Raw genomic sequence first — 22537 nt, 5'->3', positions numbered from 1 at the left:
GCAGGCGACGGCAGCCACGAGCAGCATCACTGACATTCTCTTAGTTTTGAAATGTCTTTAAAATGTTAAAAAAATGAAATTCAGTCAGTTTATTAATATTTACAAAAACGTGGATCCTGCTGGAACAAAAAAATACATATATATGCATTAACACACCTATTTGGCATCTTTGACATAAAAGAAATGATTTTTAAAAAAAGCTGACGTAAAGGTCAGTGATCCCCGTCAATGTGACCCCGAGCACCAGGCACCCATCCTGTCTCTGCTTTTTGTTTAGTTTGGTAGAGCATGGTCTTTGTCCAGTAGGTGGCGACAGAGTCCAGTTCCTCGATCAGTTTCCTTCCTGTGTCCTGACGCCCCTCTCACAGCATCAGTGGTTTCACTTAACACACGCGTTGTGTTTCTAAGTTCAGAGCAACAAAGAAGAAGTCTAAATCCAGGCAGAGATGAAAGATGTTTGTATGTGTGCTACAGAGCGATGGCAGGGACGCCTGCCGGCAGCACCAAGTTTCTGGTGCTGTTCAGGAGAACCTGGTGTGATCTGGCCCGGGTCATCTCCAGGGGTCGGAGCGGTGCTTGACGTTGTAGTTCTGCAGCTCGATCTGGTCTTTGATCTGGTTGATCAGAATCTGAGACAGGAGGATGCCAACCAGCTGCAGAAGACAAAACAGAGGGCTCAGCAGCTGGACATGACCAAGTCTCTGCTCTTCTAGAGGGGGAGACACTTCAGATGGAAACATTTTGTAATGCCTCATTTTCATATCCCACCTGTGGTATGGCCAGTCCCAGGGCGACGCCTCCCAGCAGGAACAGGTTGCTGTGGATCCAGTCCACCAGTTTGTCTATGCAGCCGTTGGCGTGGATGAACTTTACAGCCTCAGTGTACTCTAACTCCTGCATGCCTTGTCCACACATGGTGTTGATAACCACCTGCAAATTTAGCGTCAAAAGACAAGTCAGTAAATAGATGTAGGTAGAAATGAATATTAGCAGAGTCCTGTGATGAAGGAGACCTTGTCTGGGGGCATGATGCAACAGGAGAAGGGGACGGAGCAGCGCTCTCTGCTGGGGTTGCTCTGCTTGCAGTCGAAGTACATGTTCTGGGACCAGTCAGTGAACGTAACACCACCACAGCAGCCAAACTGTGGAGACAAAGATGAAAGTCAATGTGATGTGAAGTGATGATAAAGACAGTATAGTACATATGGCATATGAAGCCTGTACTTGGATTTAGTCCTCACCTCTTTCTGACCAAAGTCAATGAGGTTTTGCAGATCGATGTCCTCCCTGTAGTGGATGATGGCTTTATTGATCATCTCCGTCACTTTGTTACGAGCCTTGGCAGAGAACAAAAAAAGGTTCATTTAACAAGATCATCATGAATACATGATGAATACACACGTCTTGAGCCAGGAGTACGTTCATGACAAATATAACCATCACAATAAACTACGCTCTTTTTAATCGAACATCAGAAATCCAGCTTTCTCTCAAGACCGGACAAACAAAATCCCATTTATAAAAGACATGTACGGGCAAGCAAAAATGATTCAGCAGTTACAGACAAAGACAAGGAGAGGGCAGTGTTTCCCCGTCCCATCTTAGCAATCACAAAATAACAAATAAAGCTCAGTTTGCCCCGAGATGCATCAGTTTTACACTGCAGTTATTGCCCCACATAGATAACTAAGACAACAGTTTCCAAGTTCAACAGAAGTTCAGAGGGCAAAAAAGGCTTCCTTTTTTCCAAATACATTATGCATATATTATTCTAATACTAATACTCCATATTGATCTCCCATACCTTATCAGCGAAGACAAAGCCAAGCACCCCAGCCACCAGCTGCAGCATGAAGATGACCGTCAGACAGACACAGAACTGTGAGGATGAGGAGGGGGAGGTGGTTACAACGCTGTGAAGAATAACTTCTCAAATTAGAGAAAATAAGCAGAAACATACAACAGAGCTAAGAGCAACAGAAAGACGCTGTAAAAATCTCGTCAACTAAAGACAGAGTTTCTTGTTTTCATCAGACTGCTTACGATTCTTCCTCTGCAGGCATTAAGGCTGATTTTATTGTTTGTAATATAAAATGCTATTAAGATAATGGGCAGCTCATGGTGTGACAGAAATCTGAATACATTAAAGCTGGTTGAAAAAACTCCTGACTTACTGTCTGCAGAAGGCAGATGTTTTCCCTCAGGGAGCCCACGCAGCCACAGAAGGTGATGAAGAACATGAGGATCCCCACGACCATCAGCATTACAGCAGGGTCCACGGACAGACACGCCAGAGCTGTCTCTGACAGGAGGGAAGGACAGAGGAAGTCAAAGACTGATGTGAGCAGAGGAGCCGCTCCTCCTGACAGAGTTATTCCTCGCTAAAAGAAACAGGAAACATCATGGAGGTGTGTTTTCTGATGCTGGTATCAGAGTTTTTCCCACTGCGGTCACAGGAGTGCCATAAAACATAAATCTGGACACGAGCAAGAGCAAGAAAATAAATGTGGAAATAAAAAGAACAATAAATAAGATAATAAATAAGATAATGAATAAACAAATAACAAGGAAATGTAAAGTAAAATTGAAAAAATGCAAATATAATCTTTTACAGATGTTTTTAATGGCGCTCCTGTGACTCCATACAGTGGAAGCCCCGCCAACCCCCACTAAAAAAGCAGCATCACTGTCTTGACACTCAATACTCCCTCTGTGTCACACTGAACACGAAGACAGCCTGGCTGCTCTATCAGTGAAGGATCACTCACCTGCATGCTTCATCATGCGGGCGTACACTCCGATCGACACCATCACCAGGGCGATTATCTGAGGAGGACACAGAGGAAAGATTCCACACAATGTCTTTACAGTTCGAGCTGTTCAAAACATTATAACTGGGACATGATGAGGAGAAAACCCACAGACCAAAATATTAGAAAAGAACTATTTGTATGTTCATACTTGTCCAGGGAGTGGCAACGCTTAATCAGGTATATACTGTGTGAGTCACGGACAAGACTTAACTGATGTTTCAGGTGAGTCAAAAGGAGATTCTCCCGCTCTGGTTTCCAATTTGACTAAAGCAACCTGACAGAAACCTGCTCCATTCACTCAGTGCTTCTCTCTCTTAGCCTCAACAGAATAAAAGGGAGCCCTCAGGAATGCTCTTCCCACCGTGAATGAAATGGATCCAGTTACCACAGACACCGCACCTGCCTGGGCTGGGGAGGGCAAGCCTAGAATATGTCTGCACATTTCTTGTTAAGGTTTGCTTTCGCTGTGAATAAACCAGACATGACACCAGAAGCTGAAAAGATGTCTGCTGTTGTTTGGAAACAGGAAACTGGAATCACCGTGTGATCATCACTGTGCCGACTGACCAGACAGCTGATTCCTGGGACTCTGACTGAACAGGGACTTTTGCGTGACATTTCCTGAGATTACAGACGATCCAGTCCAGAGGAGAACAGCGCATCTGCGGTGATGATTGTCTTACACAGGGCCTTTTGTAGCCAGAGGCAACAGAAATGACAACACATTCCACTGTGAAGAGCTTCAAGTTTTTACACGGCCTTATCCTGTCGGCACACGGCCGGGACCATGTTCAAGGAAGCTCCTGCGGAAGGTGTCGGTGAACATTTAGAGGGACTTGTTACATGATTTGTTGTTTATTCACACGTAAAGAAGCGAGGGCCTTATTTATGCTCTTATTCTGCCATTTATTTTTTGCTCGAGCTGAAACATGAAAAGTCTCCTCACACTCCCTGCACACACTTTTAATCTGCAGCGACAGATCTGCTTTAAAATGCCCTAAGTCAGAAATCTCCTTATGCCACAGTGGCCCCCGAGCACCTGACGCTCGCAAACTCACTGATATGAACTTTGGTTTGTGTGCAACCCCACCCGCTGTCGCTTTTAACCAGATCCTCCACTTTTAAAGCCAGAGAAAGTTGTGCAATCAGTAACATCTCACTGCGGGAGACAGTCGGCCAGAGTAGCTGCAGAGAGATTTGTGCATCGGAATATGGATCACTGGAAGTTTGTGTTTCTTGGGGGCTGCTCATGTCATGAAAGGGACGTTCTCCTGAAACTCAGACCACAGCAGCACACGGCTTGTTTACTCAGAGCAGGTATTTCAAGCACTCACAGCAACACCAAACAGGCTCTGAGCGGGGACTTACATCTGATAACACACTCCTTCAAAAGTGAAAATTAAAGTTGTTCACTGTCAAAGTTGCCAGTGTTTGAGCAGCTGGTGTGTGCATGTGTCAGACACGCATGTTGACTTCCCCTTTTCCTATTATCCCCTGGGCACTGTTTCACTTCTCTTTTTTGTGTGTGTATGTAAAAAAAAAAAAAAAGGTTAATGAATAACCAGCTCAAACAAAGCAGAGGGCGCTTCAGTTGTCAGAATCCACATGTCACACTTTTGGCCCAGAAAACCCAGTGAGTGTCCACAGCTGAGACCTGAAACAACTCTTATTTTGTTAATTATAAGGAGTTTAATTGAAGCCGCCAGGGATCAGATGTGATTGGCCGAGAAACACAGTGATTAACCAGCACACGTGGAAACATCAAGTAAAGGATTTAACAGCCTTAAAACAAAACAAAACACTCACCCAGAATATGAAATTAAATAAGAACAGTAGGTATTTGACAACTGGACTGACGAAGCTGAAGTCCTCGTCGTTTCGTCTGCGTCTTCCTCCCATGGCGACAAGTATCCAGGCGTAAAATCCAACTTTGCGCGCAAATTGCTGACTAACTATATTGATAAAAGAGACAAACACGAGTTTCGGTGAAGACTAAAGTTTCTAAAGACTCGACAGCGTCACGAACAGACTTGAGCCGACACGTACAGTTACAGTGAGGAGTCACAGGCTGCTGCAGGCGAGCGCAGTGTGAGCAGCACCGACTGGGCGTGTGTGTTACACACTGGGTGTGTGTTACCATCCTCATCAACCTGGAGAGCTGGGTACTCTTTTGGTACTTTTGCTTTTACTTACTATGCTTTGATATTAAAGGGGCACTGCGTAGTTTTGGAGCAGAAATTAATTCTCAGATTTTTTTTTATCAATTGAAATTGAAATAGTAATGAGGTAATAATACAAACTTGGAAAGATGTTTTTGTCCCATAACTGAATAAACAAGCTGTTCTTAGAGGAAACTGTTTGAAGCTATAAAGATGGCAGGGTCCGCCAAATATAAACAAAGGAAAACAGTATGACGTTGCGTTGTCACTATTTGTTATACCTAAGATAAATATTTTTTGTTTTTAGAAAGTATATTAGACAAGCAGTTTCTGGTATTTTTGCATTAATTTACTATGTTTCCCCCATTAACGATTAATACTAAAACTTGTAATTACTTCAGCTTGGATGGGTGTACTTTAGGATATTTGTATATTTTAGTACAGTAATATTTAATCTCATGGTGAGTTTAAAGTCCCTCGCTTATAGTGCTGTGTAAAGTTTGAGCTTCATTAAGTCCAATGACGTAGTGATGGACATTTGCTGAATACCACAAACAGAGTAACAATCATGCGCCATCTACTGGCAGAAAGTGCTCAAACAACACTATATTTGACACTCCTATATTTATGCCTCTGTTCGCCACTACTGTTTATTTTAAAATGTATAGTTGTATTGTTTAACATTTATTACTATCACATCTTCAGCTTTGCTTTTCAATAGAATATAATTCAACGTCTCAACTTTTATTTTGAAGGGATACGCACACTGCGCGTCAGTTTCCACAACATCCGTTTTTACCCGGAAGTGGTAGGTGCATCTTCTCTGCACTGAAAAGTGGTTACAGAGTGATGTTTTCATCATAGTTCGGACTTTTTAAACAGAAAAATGGCGTGGAAAAGCAAAGGTATGTATCGTTATTCATTTTTCTACCCAACAAGTAACGCAAACAGCCATTCTATCAAAAATCTCGTTTCTAGTGCAGTTATTAAGCTAACGTTAGCACTGAGCTACATGGTTGTTTGAGCTTCTGTAGATGCACCTTATTTATGCACGCGGGCTTGTCTCTGATGTCCTCTCCAGGCTCCCCTCCACCTCTTCCTCCGGCATCCTTACATCTCCTCGTCCCTCCAGTGAGACTCATGTCTGCTTTCATGTGGCAAGTGGTGCAGCAGCACAGTGTGATGCAGTATGACAAACTGGTGGACTTCATCAGTTTGGCGACAGAGATGGTCCCGGAGCTTCTGAGTCCCTGTCAGAGAGCTCAGCTCATCCTGGGCCTCAGAGCAAGGGTGAGGACTTAGTCTCATCACTGATCAGAGATGTCAAGATTGTATGATCCTGATACATGTTTCCCTCAGTGGCTGCATAAGGGCTACATTTCATTGAAGTTATTTCTCGGAGGTTAGTGTTTAATGTTACATCTGTGCCTGTTTTTTGGTGTAACTTGAAATACAGAAATGTGTCAGACTAGGTGTTTTACCCCTCAACAACAACATTTCCATTATAAGTCCTCTTAGCAGTAGTTCTGCAGCATCATGCAGAACCACTGTTACATGATGCTAAATTGTAAAGAATAAACTTTTAAGTCATCATGGAGGAAAAGTCCTTGATGTGTGATTAGGTATCTTAGATATGATGTTAGTGAGCTTCTAAGTAGTACCATGTACATTTCAACCTTCTGTTTTTCTTTTCATGATCACAATCATCTCATCCCTGTCATGTCATGCTCTTCTGTGTTACCTGTTTCCCACCTTTGCCCCGCCGCAGCTGGTCCTGGAGCTGTGTCGAGGCGATGGCGTCGCCAACCTGCAGTTCATCCAGAGCCACCTGGACAAAATCCACGCCTGCAGCGCTGAATTGAGCTCCACTGATCAGATGGTGAGAATTCAGAGCTGCTCCATGAACAATACATGGACAATACGCATAAACCAGGGCTTTCTCATAGTCCTGAAAGTTCCCAAAATGCATGATCTGTGATACTATTACTATTAACATTTTCGTTTCAATACAAGCCAAAAGTAGAATGATGACTGATATGAAAAGTCTTTTTCTTCTTCCTCACAGAACAGTGCGGATATACTGAAGATCTCTTACACCAACTTTGCCAGCCTGGTTCAGAACCTCTTGAATGTTCCTTATGAAAAGGAGTTATTCTTCCAAGTGAGTTTATCTGTGAGATATCCAATCATTTGTTCACGGCGGCGATGTGTTCATAATCTAACTCCAAAGCTCTGTCTTTCCCTGCAGGAGGTTTTTCCCACAAACTACGGCTCCGCTTATGACCAAAGACTGCAGCAGCTGGTGTCTGAGTTCCTGTGCAGGCTGGAGCAGCTGCTGCCGGTACCAGACCTGCAGCAGGTACTCACAGCAGGTCACACACTCACAGACACTTACTTTACATGTATGGGCATAAACAACCAGACAAGTAATGAAGTTGTTAGATTTCAGAGCAGTTTCTGGATAACGTCAAGAAACACATTATTTTTAACAATAATAACAGGCAGTTAATGAAATTAAATGTTTTGGCTTTTGCTTTGAGGTCTCCAAGCTCATGACTGTTGTATCGATTGTCAGCCTGCATGTAGATGGTTTTGTCTCTGTGTCTCAGACAGCAGCGTGGCTCACTGAAACGACGTCGTTGTCAGAAGAAATTGGACTGCATCTGTCCGAACCCTTCGCCCTGAAGAGCCTGCTGCTTCATCACAGACAGTCGGGGACTCTCAGCTCGGGTGCGTTTCACAGAAAAGACACGAGGAACAGGAAGAATTCTGCATGTAGTGGTTTTTTTTTCCCCTTCCTGCTGTCTTGCCCACTTACTTTCTTTCACTTCCCTTTCTTCTTCCTTTACTTGCAGCTCCTCCCAGCGGTGAGGAAGATAACCTCTTGTCCACTCTGGCCCTCCCTGCTTCAACAGGAGTGGAAAGGTTCATTGAGCCTTACAGTGGGGACGATAGTGATTATGACAATGAGGAAGTGACGGTGGCACTGGAAGATTTAGAAGACGATTCAGATGTCCGTGCAGATGATTGGTTGCCAAAAAATGAATCAGGTTAGACCGAATCAGCTGCAGTGGCAGACCAGCGTTGGTAAACTATCTGAAGTGTTATTTCACTAACTTGTTGTTTTTCACACTGTCTTCAGGACGTCTGTCTCGCGTATTCATCTGCCCTCAGTGCTCGTTCACTCACCACACAAAGAGGAAGGTCCTGGAGCACATCAAGAGCGAGCACCATGCAGCGGCTCCCCTCCAGAAAAAACTCTCTGCGAGAAATGCAAGAGCAAAGACTAGTCAAGATGCAGAAAAGAAGAAAGTAGGAGGCAACTCATGCAAAAAGAGGAAACGCAAACAAAAAGAAGGTGGTGAAAAAAAGCGAGAACGGAAGCAGAAGAAGGACAACTTGGAAAACAAGGAGCGATGTAGATGGAAAGACAAAAGATTTCTGATCACGAGACCCGTGACCAAAAACTTCACAGATGAGGAAACCAAATGCACAAAGTGTGGAAAGCTTTTTGAACATCCGAATCAGCTGAAGGCTCACATGAAGCTTCACAGCTTCGCGTACCACTGCAGCCAGTGTGAGAAGGGATTCACCAGCTCCTCGGGATACTATCAGCACCAGAGACTCCACAAGCGAGGGCGGATATTCATCTGCAGCCAGTGCAACAAGGGCTTCCTGTGCAGACATTCGCTCAAGCAGCACGAGCAGCTGCACGAAGGCCCCTCGAACCTCTGCACTATCTGCGGGAAAGGCTTCAGCAAAGCGGGCATCACGAGACACATGCAGATGCACCGGGGCGAGCGCAATTTCTTGTGCACCACTTGCGGGAAGTCGTTTCTGTCCTCCGGGGAGCTGCTGCTGCACATTCGGTCTCACACGGGCGAGCTGCCGTACACCTGCACGCACTGCGGGAAGGGCTTCTCCACCAAGAGTCACCTGAACGTGCACACGCGCTCGCACACCGGGGAGCGCCCGTACATGTGCACGGAGTGCCCGAAGCGTTTCCTCACGCTGAACTGCCTGAAGAGACACACGCTCAGCCACAACGGGGTGAAACCGTTCAAGTGTCCGAACTGTGAGAGAGAATTCTCCCAGCAGGGCAATCTGAAGAGACACCTGGCTACTCATAAACCTGACACATAATAATGTGTAACTTTCAGTGTTGTTCGTCCACCTTGTGATGTTTTTTTTTGAAAAGCGCTGTACAGTTAAAACTAAGTCTCATGTTCATAAAAAGCCTTAAAAGTATTTGCTGTTCCTGTTCTGCTTCGGTTTCTTTATTCAGTTATTATTTACTACATTGCAGTTTCGTGGCGTTACCTTCGACACATTTTGATTGTACTAGTTCACTGATGCACAGTAAGTAAGCCTTTTGATTCATAGAAATAATGATTAATAATTGGTTAAAAAAAGGTAAAAGATTATTAAATTAAACCATTAATCTCCCTAAACATAAGAAAACCACATTCAGTACTGCCATTCAGTCCGCGGAGATTTTAGGGTAAGGCTTGGAAGAAAAGTTTGTCTTCAACTAAATGAAAAGTTTGTAATGAACCATACACAATATGATTATTATGTTTTTGTAGGGTGGATTTTCTCTTGCAGAGGAAGTGAGGCATATCTTTTATGTAAATGAGGTCTCACAAATCCAGCGATGACATAGCTCTTAACTAAAAATGTGAAGTTTAGTGTGAGGAGAAACACCTGACGTGTGAGAGCAACAGGGAAGTGAAAAACACAGCTGTAGGAAATGCAATTTATTTGCAATTTTTTAATAACATCATTCCTCAGATAAAAATGCAATGTTACAGGAATATACATCAGATATTAATTTAAAACTTGCTTTCAAGGGACCATACAGTCTAAATATACTTTTTCCTTTTTTTATTTACTGGTAGCGTGCGTTATAAGCAAGACAGACTCTGTCACCAATGACAGACTGACAAGTTACAGATACAAACTGTACATCACTTATTTACAAATCAACTTTTTGTTTGGTTTTTTCGTTTCACTTTTTATTGAAAATAGGAGTAGAAAAAGTGATTGAATTAATATTCTGATTTATTTGATTCATATTCTTTCCCTTTCTAAAATCTAAAATGAAATGAATGGACAAAAAAAAAAAAACAACCAAAAAAATCAAGAACTCTCCTTTAGAAAAAAGAAAGAGAAGCAGAAGAAGAAGTAGAAGAAGAAGAAGAAAAAGGGTGTGTCAACCATGAGACCATGCAGTCGTCACCACCGAGGAAACCAAATGATGCTGGGCCAGTGTCACTTAGCAACCTCAGGACCAATGAAATCCCTCGCATGCCGAGGGGGGAGTGGCTTATGTTATAGAACTCAAGATACAGAATGGCCACCTGCCTCCAAAGCTACCGCAAGTACAATAACACACTCTAGTTCATTTTTTTTGACCATAAATAGTGCTGTCATTAAATACTACATTTAACAGTAGCGTCACTACTAATATTACAACAAATTGGTCTCTGTGTGAACACCGCTGCCGGCACACGAAACAAACTCGAGGGTCGACGACAGACTTCTCTCCTGACAGGAAAAAAGAACGAGAACAAACAAACAGCTCAATCCTGTCAAAAGGCCCTGTAACACTTTGCATGAGTAGTGAACTAAGACTATGAACAAGATCATAAGACACTACTGACCAGTGGAGGACAGAGCCACGCGGCCCTGCTGTTTACTCAGAAATATGGAGCAAGGAAAGCTTTTCTATCAACACTACATCATACGGATGGAGCCTTGGATCTCCTGCCACCGGATAAATGGCCTGCATGCTGTCACAGAGGTGGAAGGAAACACTGATAATGTACATGACACTGCCGCTGCTCTCAGGTGAGCCGAGTCATTCGTTAGAGCTGCATTTACTCACACGCAGGCATAGAAGAGCTATTTGTTTTTAACTCATTGTGGTCAAATGTGGTGGAATCAGACCCCATGTGTCAGCAAATAGGCCTAATCAGATCTTTTATGCCTGTGGTGGTCCAAACTGAGATAGCTGGCTAAAGTTCCCAACACTTTCTTGCGCTAAGGGCTGCTAAAAAAAAGGAAAAATACCAAAACAACAGCCTTTATCCATTAAAGTGGTGTTTTTTTCAGATATGCAAGTACACCAGTATGAGCGTCGCTGCGTCTTACATTCAAGGGATGTAATCATTCTCATTCATGGTGCAATGTGACGCAGCTCTTATCAGAGGAATCAGAGAGAAGCAGCAGACGGAGGAGACATTCACGGTTTCACAGTTTTAACACCGGAACCACCGACAGAAAGTCTGCATGGTAAAGCTGCTGCCACGCCTCGAGAGCGGAGAGCTGTCAGCTGAAGTAAGATCCTGAAGAAAGCCACTGTTAGAAACTGGCACAGTAAAACTCCTCTAGCTCTGTCAACAGGCTGTGGGTGCTGTGTCCTTCTCCAAGAAAGTGAAGCATAAAGCGCAATCTGTGTCAGATACCGTAATGTGTGCAAACAGGGATCCTACGGATGCCAAAAACGGCCATGCTCGCAATTATTATTATTTTTTTCAGTGGTGTTATCTTGAGAGCTCTTGTTCACGATTTAAGATAACTAAGCTTTTTTTCATGGTTCATTTAGCTCTATAAACAAAACGTAGATTTCTCGAGATAACAAGATAATCTGTAACAAGTGAGCGACTTGTTTCACGAAAACGAGCGTCTGTTTCATTTGATCACACCTGATTTCAGCTATGAAGATCACTATCATGACTGAACCTTGACTGAAATACAGTCTGATGTGCGGATATTTAAATGGGTACTCCTTGATCTGACAAGCATGGCCGTTCTTGGCTTCCATACCTACGGAAGCTGAGAAAGGTCAACCTGGAATTTCCTCGGGATAACAAATTGAATTAGCCCATTAGCACGGCAAGGCTTCCGTAACAGCGGAAGCCGAGGAAGGTCAAGTACAGGTTTTCTCGAGTTAATGAAGTAAATGATCACACAAAATAAAGGTAATGCAAGCATGGCAGTCCCTGGCTTCCGTATGCAGGGATCTCCTTTATGACTTATTATTCATTCAAGTGTATGAACAGCAGTGAGAGAAGGAGTGAGTGATATACATGAGGCTTTCAAGGTCCTTACAATATTAACAGTCGTCCTTAATGTCCACATAGGGATGCTGCTGTAGGTGCTGCTACACGATGGGTGAGTCATACCAAACAATCCTACATATTATTACTGAATCTACTGGGCAAGCAAATATCATCTATTTGGTTCATTTCAGGGCTCGACAGCCCCGGGGGGAAAAAACCCAGGAAGAGGGTCGTAAATAAATCAGGTATTTGCTCCTCACCGCCGTCTTGAGCGAATCAATCCATTTTTTTTTTTTACCCAAGATTGATCGGCGAAGGCCTCACATGCGCTTATGAGGGTTTGCAACTATGAGCCAGTGCAGCACAATAAGCAGAGGGTTGGGAAAAATGTGCCCACAGTGATTGTGGTTATTAAAATTTTCGGAATACTTCCCTCCAAAATCCATTCAATAGGATCCGATTATTCCAGGCTATAAAATTGAATGTGTTCCTTGTTTCGTTTATCGCTCGGCATCATTTTTTGACAGTCATATTTTTGTAATGAATCCATCCATCTAGTGAGAAGATAACTGTAATCTAATTGCACATCTCTCCCGAAAATCCTGCTTTTGCACTGGCAACAGACGGATGCAAATTTCTTTACACAAAGGAAACTTATCGATCATGGTTTGTAAACCTAATAGAAACACTGAAAACGTCTGTCCTCTGCGTCCGACATAGAAAATGCCAACATATGTGGATTTTAAATGTGATCTGGGCATTTCATCTCAAAAAGTTATTTCAACCCTCTGCAAAATCCAACAAACCTTCAATATCTTATAATTTTGATATAGTTTTCTATATATAATATCTAAAATAGAAGACACATGGATTTCATAATATATTCTCTCTTTGCACTCTCTGTCCCCCAAAGCGTTCATTGGTGCTGTCTTCAAAATAACGTCTGTACAACAGAAAAAACAAAGAGGAACGTCCTCTCTCTTGTTTCTCCGGGGAAAAAAAGGGGGAATTCACATTTTTAATAATTAAATTTAATTAGATTCCTACAACAGGCTTTGCTGATTTGTACCTAGAAAAAAAAAAAAGGAAAATAACATTTATATTCAAAATAGTCCTCTTAAAATATGTTTTGTCAGGATCAGACAACGATCAACAAACATTTCTGTTTACAAGAAAATAGATCTGTCGGGACGATGGTAGAGTCACGTGAGGAAAATCTGAGCGACAGGAAACATAAAGACGACTCCTGCTCTCCGGCCTCACCCTCTCTCATAGTAGTTTAGGATAAACACAACTCTAATACTTTTTAAGTGGTATATGTGTGTATAATATTTGTTAAAGCATGTCGGATGACATCTTTCTCTAAATACTGAGCAGCTTCAGATTTATTCGTGTACACGTAAAGCAGCTCTTCCACACAAACATAAAATATTTTTGAGTCTTCGTCGACCTCACCGTCACATAAATTCAACATTTTTTTTTTCAGATGACACAAAAGATGTGACTGAATTTTTTTTCTCCATTGCTGCATAAACACACAAAAGTAGGTCAGTGTACATTTTGGAGATGTAGTTCAAGTCCACTAATTCCTTTTTTTGTTGTTGTTGTTGTTGTGGAAGAAAAATAATTGAAGCTACATGATTTTCATGGCTCAAAGCATAGAGAGTTCTAGTCCTTGACAGGTGGATACTTTTTGGTTTGATGTTAATAGCTTAAATAATGCATTTGAAAAAGTGTACAGTGTATAAGTGTGTGTCGCTGATATAGGACTAGTGAAAGAGAGACAGTTCTCTCGGTGCTACAGTAGGAAAAATGTCCAGACTTTGACCTCCTGCGCTGACAGGTTTTGCTGGTATGTCTTTTTAAACACTTCGACGAAAAAAACGAACACGTAAGCGAAGCGTGTTTTAGATATTAGATGTCTGTTGCTTAAAAGGTTAGAGGATAGATGTCAAACTGTGAAACTGAGGCATGGATCACTGCCTTTCCAGTGTGTTTTAGATGTTCGAACGTGAAAAGCTGTGAGGACGCCTTTCTGTGTTGCTCAGCTAATCGTATTTAAAGTTAAAGACTGTAAGTCTGGGAATCAAGCCTGTTGTGTAAATTCCGTCAATCCTCTTCAGTAAAGATAACTACATCATTCCCTGCTGCTTCATTCAGGTCAACAGTGCAGTCACTAAAGTGGGACTTGTTCAATAAATTCATACTGACCCTCAGTCAGTAGGCATATATAGCACATTTTTCATAACCAGTATTCAATAACTACATTCCCAAATAAGTGTCCTGCCTTTTTCCTTACTCTAACATTCTGGTGATTAAATACTATATATTCATATATATCTTGCTATAGTATGGTATACAGTATATAAAAATATACAATCATTGGCTAGTGGTGAGACAAAAGATATTATCATTCACATAGGACCAATACTTTATATCCTTAGAGAGAGAAACCCATGCACAAGAAACGTTACTTGGATATATAGTTCACCATGTCAGACCTTCAAACATGATGAAATAAAACCAAAAATTACTCTCCATCCAGACAAAACACCCGCTGCTTTCCCTCTGTCGTCAACCATCTACTAGATTGTCATCCGTCAATAAACCAGGCCTTCATTCTCTCTCTATCTTTGCTTTCACTCGAGGAAATAACTTGAATTTCTTTATGGCAGAGGGGTGTAGTTTTAGTTTAACTAGCTGCAGGTGGAGATTTACTCGTTACTAACAGACACAACAGGGATGTTCCAAATCCATACGACACACTGCGTTAGTGGTATGTTTGTGCTGTGCGTATACAAGAAATCAGCATACTAACAAGAGATGATGCAATACATACAATGTCTTTAACCATTAAATGTATAATGGCGTCTGTTAACTCACACGTCATTTTCCGTGAGTCGCTGCACTGCTGAGGGAGACATGGTTTTGTTCCTGTCATCCAACTTTTGGTTAATTTTTGGCGTCAAGCACCTGGAACACTTTGGAAGGTCAGAAGTTGGAAATTACGACATCCAACTTTAATTGAAATGCAGCATAAAAATGAGATATCATTTGTTGGAATATTAGAAATATAGTTTCCGACATATTTGAAGCTTTACCCATACTAGGGGCTACACATCAGGATATCTGCTGCATATATTTCTACCATCAATTTTCTTCAAGACTTCAAGACTAAAACAAATGGGGAGTAAAGGTTACTCTCATTTTTTGCAGCTTTTGGGTCGTCAGGACTGCTTTGACTGATTTTGTCATTTAAGTTTGAAAAGACTAATACTTCAAACCTGCTCAGAATTAGTGTGTAGTATGGAAGTGGGACAAATCTCTGGTTTTAAACGATCATTGACTTTTTCATGCATTCTGTCCACTTTGAGCTTGAATAAAGCTACTAAGCTACAAAGTGTGAATGTGTTGGCTCCTGCCTGTGTGTTCGTCCAGTATCATCCACCAGTTTTGGGTTATTCGGTCCATTTCATCTGAATTATTTCCACTGGTCCATTTTCTACATGTCAGACGAGGAGAAAAGATAGAAGTCGAAGACAGAGACTATGGCAACACGTAGGCAAAGAAGTAGCGATGCCTGTCTTAAACTGGGGAGTCAGAATACTTTAGATCTCTTTTTCTCTCAGCTTCTCAATAATCATATAAACACGAGCTCTATCCTTCTCAGAGAATGAGCCCATAAGACACAAGATATGCAAAATCACCATCCAAATACCGCTCCACTGCTGTCCACAGTCAGATGTGTGTGTAGAGAAAAAAAATACTGACTTTAATCATATGTACACTAAATAGAAATAGCTACTCTGTCATAATGCGATATGCTAAAAACAAAAAAACGACCGCAATACCTGGCACGCTCAACGTCAAACATGTGAACCTCATGCAATACTGATGGTAACGCCCACATACTGTAGCTCAATCCATTAAAAGAACTGACTGGAAATAAACGAGAGAAAAGGGACACCTCACCTCGCTGTCTCGACACGTGCCTCCGACCGCAGGCGCGAATCTGACACCCTGCCACGATCAAGATAAATAAATACATCTTTACTATACTGCACTGCAATGTACCTGATTTCAAGTATGTTAGGTTTCTCTGGCATGGAAACCACTGAGTTTACTTACAAGTGTAACAAACAGAAAAGAAAAAACTAAACAAAACAAAAAAACATTGGCATGATATTTTTTTTTTCACTTTCACAAGTACATTTACTTCGGGAACCTAGTATACAGTCATAGTTATTGCATTGTTTTTGCATATCTTGTGGGATGCAGGTTTACATCCACTCAAACCGTACACTGCCAAACAACACCTCAGAGTTCACGCTAACCTACATGGAACATAAAAAAAACAACAACTGCAATGCTGCTCCACTCCACACGAGGGCACCACAGGCCTCTGACAGAATCACCTGACACCAAAGAGCCTCCAAACAGACACAACACTGCCTGGTTTGGCACTTCTGATACGCAGAGTTACTCTGTAGGAGCGTGCACGTCTATAATGTCTCACTGAACGTGAATTAGGGACTGAATCTAGCTTCAGAGTGCACGTGACTATCATGTATTGTCTTTTATTCACAAAAATGGAGGGGTTGCTGAATGTCCACGTTCCAGGAGGGGAATTTAATAAACTTTACCAGGGCCGATGCAGCAAGGTGTGGAATCCAAAACAAAAACGTCCTAACCTCAAGATCAAAACGCTGAACCCAGATGCTTCCCTGCACACACATTAACATGCTTGACCATTCCTAAATCTGCCTTCATAACCTTTAGACTTCAAAGTCCGACTGAAAAGAAGCAGCTTATACTGAAACTGAGCTTATGGTATCACGTTATTTAAATAAAAGGACTATTTAAATGAGGTGCTTTTAGAACAACTGAAAGAAAGAATGAAATGCTGAAGATATCTTATGAAGGAAAAAAAAAATGTCAGGAAGGGTATTTCCTTTGACAACACAGACTTCTTCGGGGTTTGTATGATCAGAACCACAAAAACAACAATTAGCACTGCCACTTAAAACACGTTCAACATTCACATTTAGTTTGCATAATAATGTCAGAAGTCTGTTACTGGCACAGGATGCAGTGTATGGCAGTGTGTTCATGCATACCCTTCCCTGCCACAAACCTGCTCTGCTTAACACGTGGGAATGAGAGCTCAGCAGTTAGTCCTTCGTGGTAACTCAAAGGGAAAACTCATGGCTGTAAGGTGACATGTGGTGGCGTTTCTGGGTGGGAATTCATTGTGTATTAAAGTGACATTTTAATTGAGACAATTTATGGAATTACAGAACTGTTACTTGAACATATTTAGATTTCCGGGCTAGTAAAGAGTTTGAAGAAACTGTTTTTAATGCTAATGTAAATTTATAACTGAGATGTATCTGCATGGGAGCACTAGTATGGTAAGATACAGACTATCCTAGCGTCTACTTGACTTTGCATTGGGATTTTGGTGATTACAATTGTGTTTTTTCCTCCAAAGTTTGAGCGCTTATTTAAATAACTTCAGCTTGAAATATTAGTAAGTCATTTAATAAATGTGAATACTGGTAACAAGGGTGTGATACTGACATTAGGAATGTTTTTTTTTGGAGAAGATACAAAGAGAGACCTGTGCCCTGTGTAATGTACTGAGGCCTGAGGATCATACCTGTGCCATACTAGAGAAAGGTCGATAAAAAGTTGTCAGCATGCTACCAAAAAATCCCTAAAGAGAAAATGAAAAGACAGAAATCACACCAGGGGATCAGCCGGGACACAACTTCCAAGATGACACTTTCCTGATCTGTGTCCAAGAATTTATCACGTCACCCAAACACATCTTATCAATTCCCTGTCTGTAGTACAATGATTACAGACAGGGAAATCTTTTATTTCTAACAATGACAAAAAAAAAAAAAAAAAAAAAAATCAACAATAAATCATCATGTTTTGTGATATGAGCAGACCTCAGACAAAGAGATGTGATTCAGAAGTCTTGCAGCATCTGTACACCAGCCCTAATAGTTCATTTGGAGTTGAAACTATGATTAAATGACAAACTCATTGTAATTACGGTGTGTTACAGCCGAGTGATCGGGGGGCGTCATACCCCCAGTTCAGTTCACGAGGCGTCACTGTGGCAGTGCGAATTTGGTGCTTCTACCGTTCAGAGCGACCGTCCATCGTCAAGAAGTAAAAGCAGCAAACGCCAAAAAGGCTTGTTACCTTCAAGCTGCAACGCCGAAACTCATCACAGCTGTAAACGTTGACCGTCGCTCTGACCTCGCTGGAGACCTTACGCCTAACTACCTCTATACGGAAAAATGAACAAAAAGTTATGAAATGACTGATTTTCAAAGATAGAGTAGCTTCTGACTCTGCAGCTTGGCTAAAAAGTAAAAACCGTGCTAAAGAAACCACAAAGCTTTGGAAGCATGCCTGTCCATGGTAACCCTGTGTTAAGGAGGCCCATTATCACTCACACACACGCACACAGACACACACCCTCTCTCTCCCTCTCTCTCTCTCTCACACACACACACACACACACACACACACACACACACAATACCATACTTGTAATGCTACCTTAATTTACTGTCTAGGCTTAAAATCAGCTTTTTAGAATACATAAGTAACCACTCGGACACAGGCACACGCGCACGCACACACAGACGTACATCCTCACGCACATTTTTTTCTCTTCTGGGAAAAATAAATAAATAAATAGATACAATCTGTAAAAGGTGCATACTGATAGAGAGAAAGACCCCCCTTTTAGATACACGCTATCTCACACATTCGCGCGCACACACACACATACACACACGTCCTGTACTAAAACGCAGACGCACACCCGCACGCACAAATATAGTTATACACTCGCACGCAAACACTACGCCCTGCTTCGATACTTAAAACCTCTTAAAATTCTCCTAAAATAAACCGAGCAAAAATACATTTATAAGACCAGCACCCCGATTGTGCAAACAAATCAAGGATAAATTAAACCAATAACATCATGAATATAAAACAAAATAGTCATGGCTAGCCAGTTTTGCACAATATTGAACTGTTAAATACATAGTGGGCGTGGTCTGTAGAGAGAGTGTGTGGCAGCAAATCCAATAGGATTTCACGCTGAGAGGAAGAGGAGGGTCTCGGAGAAGGAAGTGAGGTTGATTGACGGACAGATCCTCTGTAGATCCATGCCCAGAGTCTGTTTTCTTTTCAATCGGTCACTCCCGTTCTCTCCTCCACCCTCCGTCTCTGTTGCCCTGTTCGACACACTCGCCTCCCGAGGGCTGAAAAAGCAAAAACCCAGCGATGGAGGGAGACGTGATGGTGGAAAAACCAAAGAGGAGGGAGGAAGGAGAGAGGGAGGAGTGAGGAACGGCGAGGTATGAGGCAGAATTAGAGGGCTTGCTGTCGCTGCTTAGCCACCAAATGCTCCTCCCATTTCCTGTTTGGGGCAGGAAGTGGGTGTGGCCAAACAAGTAAAAGCGGTGAAGGAGGCAAAGCCAGATCAAGGTGACGGACGAGTTGAGTTTGTCTCTCGCTGGCATCTTATCGACCAGCGAATGAAAGAGCTGGCTAGCTTCCTGTTGGCCAGAGAGTGTCTCTCTCTGCCCGTGGCCCCCTACAGCAGCCCTGTTGTGGCTGTTGGTCCGTCCCTCAAATCCTTCCCCCCCTTGGCTAGGGGTGGCGTGTCACCTTAATCCCACCCCCAGGCTGGCAGGGCTGTGCTCCAAGGTTCCTTAGCTTTGGAAGAGGAAGAGAAATGAGATTTCAAACAGGGTTTTCCTCGCCCCCGTTTACTCAATACAGCGCTTCATCATCAGTGAACCAAGAAGGAGGAGTTGACCTTTGACCTCAAGTGGGTACGGTCAGGTTTGAATCCTTAACAGACCCCCCCCCACGAGCTGGTCTGCTGTCCCCTACCTGGCTTCATGGCGGCCAGACAAACAACAATAACACAACACCAAAGTAGGCAGAGGAAATGAAAACAATTAACACATTATGTCAACGGCAGGAAATCCATAAAAGGACATCCTGCTTCTGGTATTTCCTCTCTACCTTTCCTTCATCCCTGCTTTCCCCTTGCATGTTTTTTGCTTGTCTCTACTTTTCTGCTCTTCACACTTTGAGGACATGATAAAACTGTGAGGCACTTTAGAGACACACTCAGACACGTGTGGAGAACACACGCACTCACGTACACGTACAAATAGAGAAAATCATAGATCACACACACGAGCATACACTCAGATATTATAGAGTATAGTGTGGTATACTTTACTACAAATATTCACACACATACAAACTCATAGAAACCAACAAAGTCATAACCAGGTGTTTAAGGTTGCGTCACTGGCCGCCAATGTCCAGAACGGTTACGTCTGGCAGAGAGGCAGACAGTGTGTGTGTGTGTGTGTGTGTTTATGTGTGTGTGAGGGGCGGGGACAGACAGAGCCAGCTGCGGCGCTGTAACCCAGCACTGACAAGCGTCAGTCTCTGATGATGTCAGAGGGGCCGGTCGGCCGATCGAACCCGTCAAGCCGACTCCTACAAACTCGTCACACACTCATTATCCTCGTCCTCCAACAGCCCGCTGTTCCTCTGCCGCGCTCCTCCAATCACAAGCGAGCTTCTGTGGTGCCCCTCCTCCTTCGCTTCCGCCTCTTCCTCCTCCTCTTCTCGTCCCCTCCCCCCTGCTAGCAGCTCCTGCCGCTCCTCCACTGAGGACGGGCCGTGGATGGAACCTCTGCTTCCACCGGCCTCTTCCCCGCCCTCGCTGACCACTTGGTCCCTGTGCGTTGCTGCTGCTGCTGCTGCTGCTGTGTGGAAGGGGAGGAGGTTGCCATTGGGGCTGTGCTGGGAGGTGGAGGAGGTGCTTGATGTGGCGTTTGTGGCGCTGCTGCCGTTGAGAATGTTGTTGGCTGCGTGCTCCATCTCCTCAATGGTCATGTCGCAGGCGTCAGCCAACTCGGCTTTGGTCACCTCAATGAACGACGGATCCTGGGCGAAATGACCCAAACCCTCTGATATTAGCACCTTGAGAGGGAAATGGGATATGGATGAATAAACGGAGAGGAAGGAAGGGAGACAAAAAGGAAATGTGGGGATTATTTTTTTAGACTTTTGATCGTGATGTCATCAAATTGCTTGTTTATTATATAAAAAAGCAGTGTCTATTTGAGGCACTTATTCTAGGACAGAAGTCTATAAGTCTTGACCTTTCAATCCGTCATAATGTCTCATTTGAAACATGTCAAAGACCCAAAGGGCTAAAACACTCAAACGTATCCTGTGACCTTATGAATTACTGACATAAGACAAAGAAAACAACTGACCGCCTCCACCAGACTGCCTGCGCTGCCGTGACACAGTGAGCTGGAGTCTTTTCCCAGCAGTGAGGGCACTGTGAGCGACACCGGCCGCTGTGGTCTTGGATTGGAAACTGACACACTGGGGCTAGGACTGGGCACCCTGCTGTTCCCATTACTGTCGCTGTACCTAGGGGCAATAATTTCTTTGTTATTATACTTACCTACTCTACAGTTACATGATCGTCATCATAACTGATATTTTTCAAGGTACTTAGTCTCACCAGGGCCCACAGTTGACAGAGGGCAAACTGGTATTGAGCTTTTCATGAGAGTTTGAGCCCTCTAGCCTCAGAGAGGGCACTCGCTGGTAGGAGGCATCACTGCCATGGGCTAGAAAAACAAAGAGCGGAGAAACAATTAGGAGACGGAACCAAACTCAAAAAATGAAGCATGGTAAGAAGACTTGTACACATAGGGCTCTTCATAGCCATGCTTCCCATTCACTGGCCATGTAAGCAGCCCTCCTGTACATTCTAGTAGCGCTGTGTTGCATTTTTTTAGACACTCTTATGTTGTCCACTCCTCAGTAACATGAGGTTAAGGTCTAGGCTGATTTCTGTAAATAAGGGGTGTGTCAAATGTGACCTGGCGTCTCTGACAACTCCTGAACAACATCAATTCACCATTGTTGAACAAATATAAAGACAGATCCAGCAATCCCATAACTTAATTTCTAGTCTCAAATTGTCTGAAGAACATTTCACTAAACCATGTCGGTGTTTGTCCAATCAGGTGTTGACATTAAGTATAAGCATGTTTATAAGAAGGTTGAGTGTGACAGTCAGCACCGCCTTGTGTTATGTCCAGCAAGCATCCAATGCTGGAGGCCACTCTGAACACCTAACATAATTTTGCTTGCTGAGGAAAAGCAACATTACTGACAAACAGCTTTTTGGATTTCGAACTGCGCAGAGGATGCAGCATACCTGTGGGACTGCCTGGAGGCGTGGAGCACAGCCGGCTGAAGAGGGTAGGTGAGTGACTCCTTCTTAACAGAGGACTCAACCCTGCGACTGCCAGAGCCTGGAGGAAGACAGAGCGGAGAAAGAGTGTTGGAGTGGAGCAGAGAAAATAGCTGGGATGGCTTTAAGGGTTTACAACTTGTTTATGTGCATTTATGT

General features: G+C 43.0%; 3 protein-coding genes across 12 annotated transcripts in view; 1 reads left to right on the top strand and 2 right to left on the bottom strand.

Moving 5' to 3' along the window:
* Positions 1-65: 65 nt before the first annotated feature.
* Positions 66-4753, bottom strand: tspan33a (tetraspanin 33a). The gene is made up of 8 exons (XM_037121319.1): positions 4620-4753; positions 2769-2826; positions 2175-2302; positions 1805-1879; positions 1242-1337; positions 1014-1142; positions 769-930; positions 66-653 (listed from the first exon to the last, which is right to left on the bottom strand). The coding sequence occupies exons 1-8, from the start codon at positions 4710-4712 to the stop codon at positions 552-554; spliced, it is 843 nt and encodes a 280-aa protein (XP_036977214.1). The 5' UTR covers positions 4713-4753; the 3' UTR covers positions 66-551.
* Positions 4721-9220, top strand: LOC119032306 (zinc finger protein 2 homolog). Of its 2 annotated transcripts, none has more exons than XM_037121318.1 (9): positions 4721-4975; positions 5728-5877; positions 6054-6262; positions 6741-6851; positions 7038-7133; positions 7221-7331; positions 7582-7702; positions 7828-8022; positions 8115-9220. In XM_037121318.1, exons 2-9 carry the CDS (start codon positions 5859-5861, stop codon positions 9113-9115), a joined length of 1863 nt encoding a protein of 620 aa, XP_036977213.1. In that variant the 5' UTR covers positions 4721-4975; positions 5728-5858; the 3' UTR covers positions 9116-9220. The 2 variants fall into 2 exon arrangements, with proteins under 2 accessions (XP_036977213.1, XP_036977212.1); XM_037121317.1 differs by having other exon boundaries at positions 4721-4986.
* A 494-nt stretch (positions 9221-9714) lies between these two features.
* Positions 9715-22537, bottom strand: part of cacna1c (calcium channel, voltage-dependent, L type, alpha 1C subunit) — a 210730-nt gene continuing 197907 nt past the window's right edge. For all 9 annotated transcript variants that reach the window (XM_037121307.1, XM_037121309.1, XM_037121308.1 and 6 more), the window contains 4 exons: positions 22343-22439; positions 21638-21746; positions 21381-21543; positions 9715-21081 (listed from right to left, as the gene is read on the bottom strand). In XM_037121307.1, coding sequence (XP_036977202.1) covers positions 20593-21081; positions 21381-21543; positions 21638-21746; positions 22343-22439 — 858 coding nt within the window. In that variant the 3' untranslated portion in view covers positions 9715-20592. The remainder of the gene's footprint in view (positions 21082-21380; positions 21544-21637; positions 21747-22342; positions 22440-22537) is intronic.

Source organism: Acanthopagrus latus, chromosome 14, assembly GCF_904848185.1.
Source record: "Acanthopagrus latus isolate v.2019 chromosome 14, fAcaLat1.1, whole genome shotgun sequence".
Taxonomy (NCBI): domain Eukaryota; kingdom Metazoa; phylum Chordata; class Actinopteri; order Spariformes; family Sparidae; genus Acanthopagrus; species Acanthopagrus latus.
This window is presented reverse-complemented; position numbering and strand designations above follow the sequence as displayed.

Bases quoted from the DNA above. Each gene is read 5' to 3' on its own strand.
- tspan33a (XM_037121319.1), bottom strand. From the start codon at position 4,712: ATGGGAGGAAGACGCAGACGAAACGACGAGGACTTCAGCTTCGTCAGT. The intron at 1,880-2,174 runs GTAAGTCAGGAG...TCATCCTCACAG, and splicing joins ACATCTGCCTTCTGCAGACA to TTCTGTGTCTGTCTGACGGT. The intron at 1,338-1,804 runs GTATGGGAGATC...TTCTCTGCCAAG, and splicing joins GCTTTGTCTTCGCTGATAAG to GCTCGTAACAAAGTGACGGA.
- LOC119032306 (XM_037121318.1), top strand. The intron at 6,263-6,740 runs GTGAGGACTTAG...GCCCCGCCGCAG, and splicing joins TCCTGGGCCTCAGAGCAAGG to CTGGTCCTGGAGCTGTGTCG. The intron at 7,703-7,827 runs GTGCGTTTCACA...CTTTACTTGCAG, and splicing joins GTCGGGGACTCTCAGCTCGG to CTCCTCCCAGCGGTGAGGAA.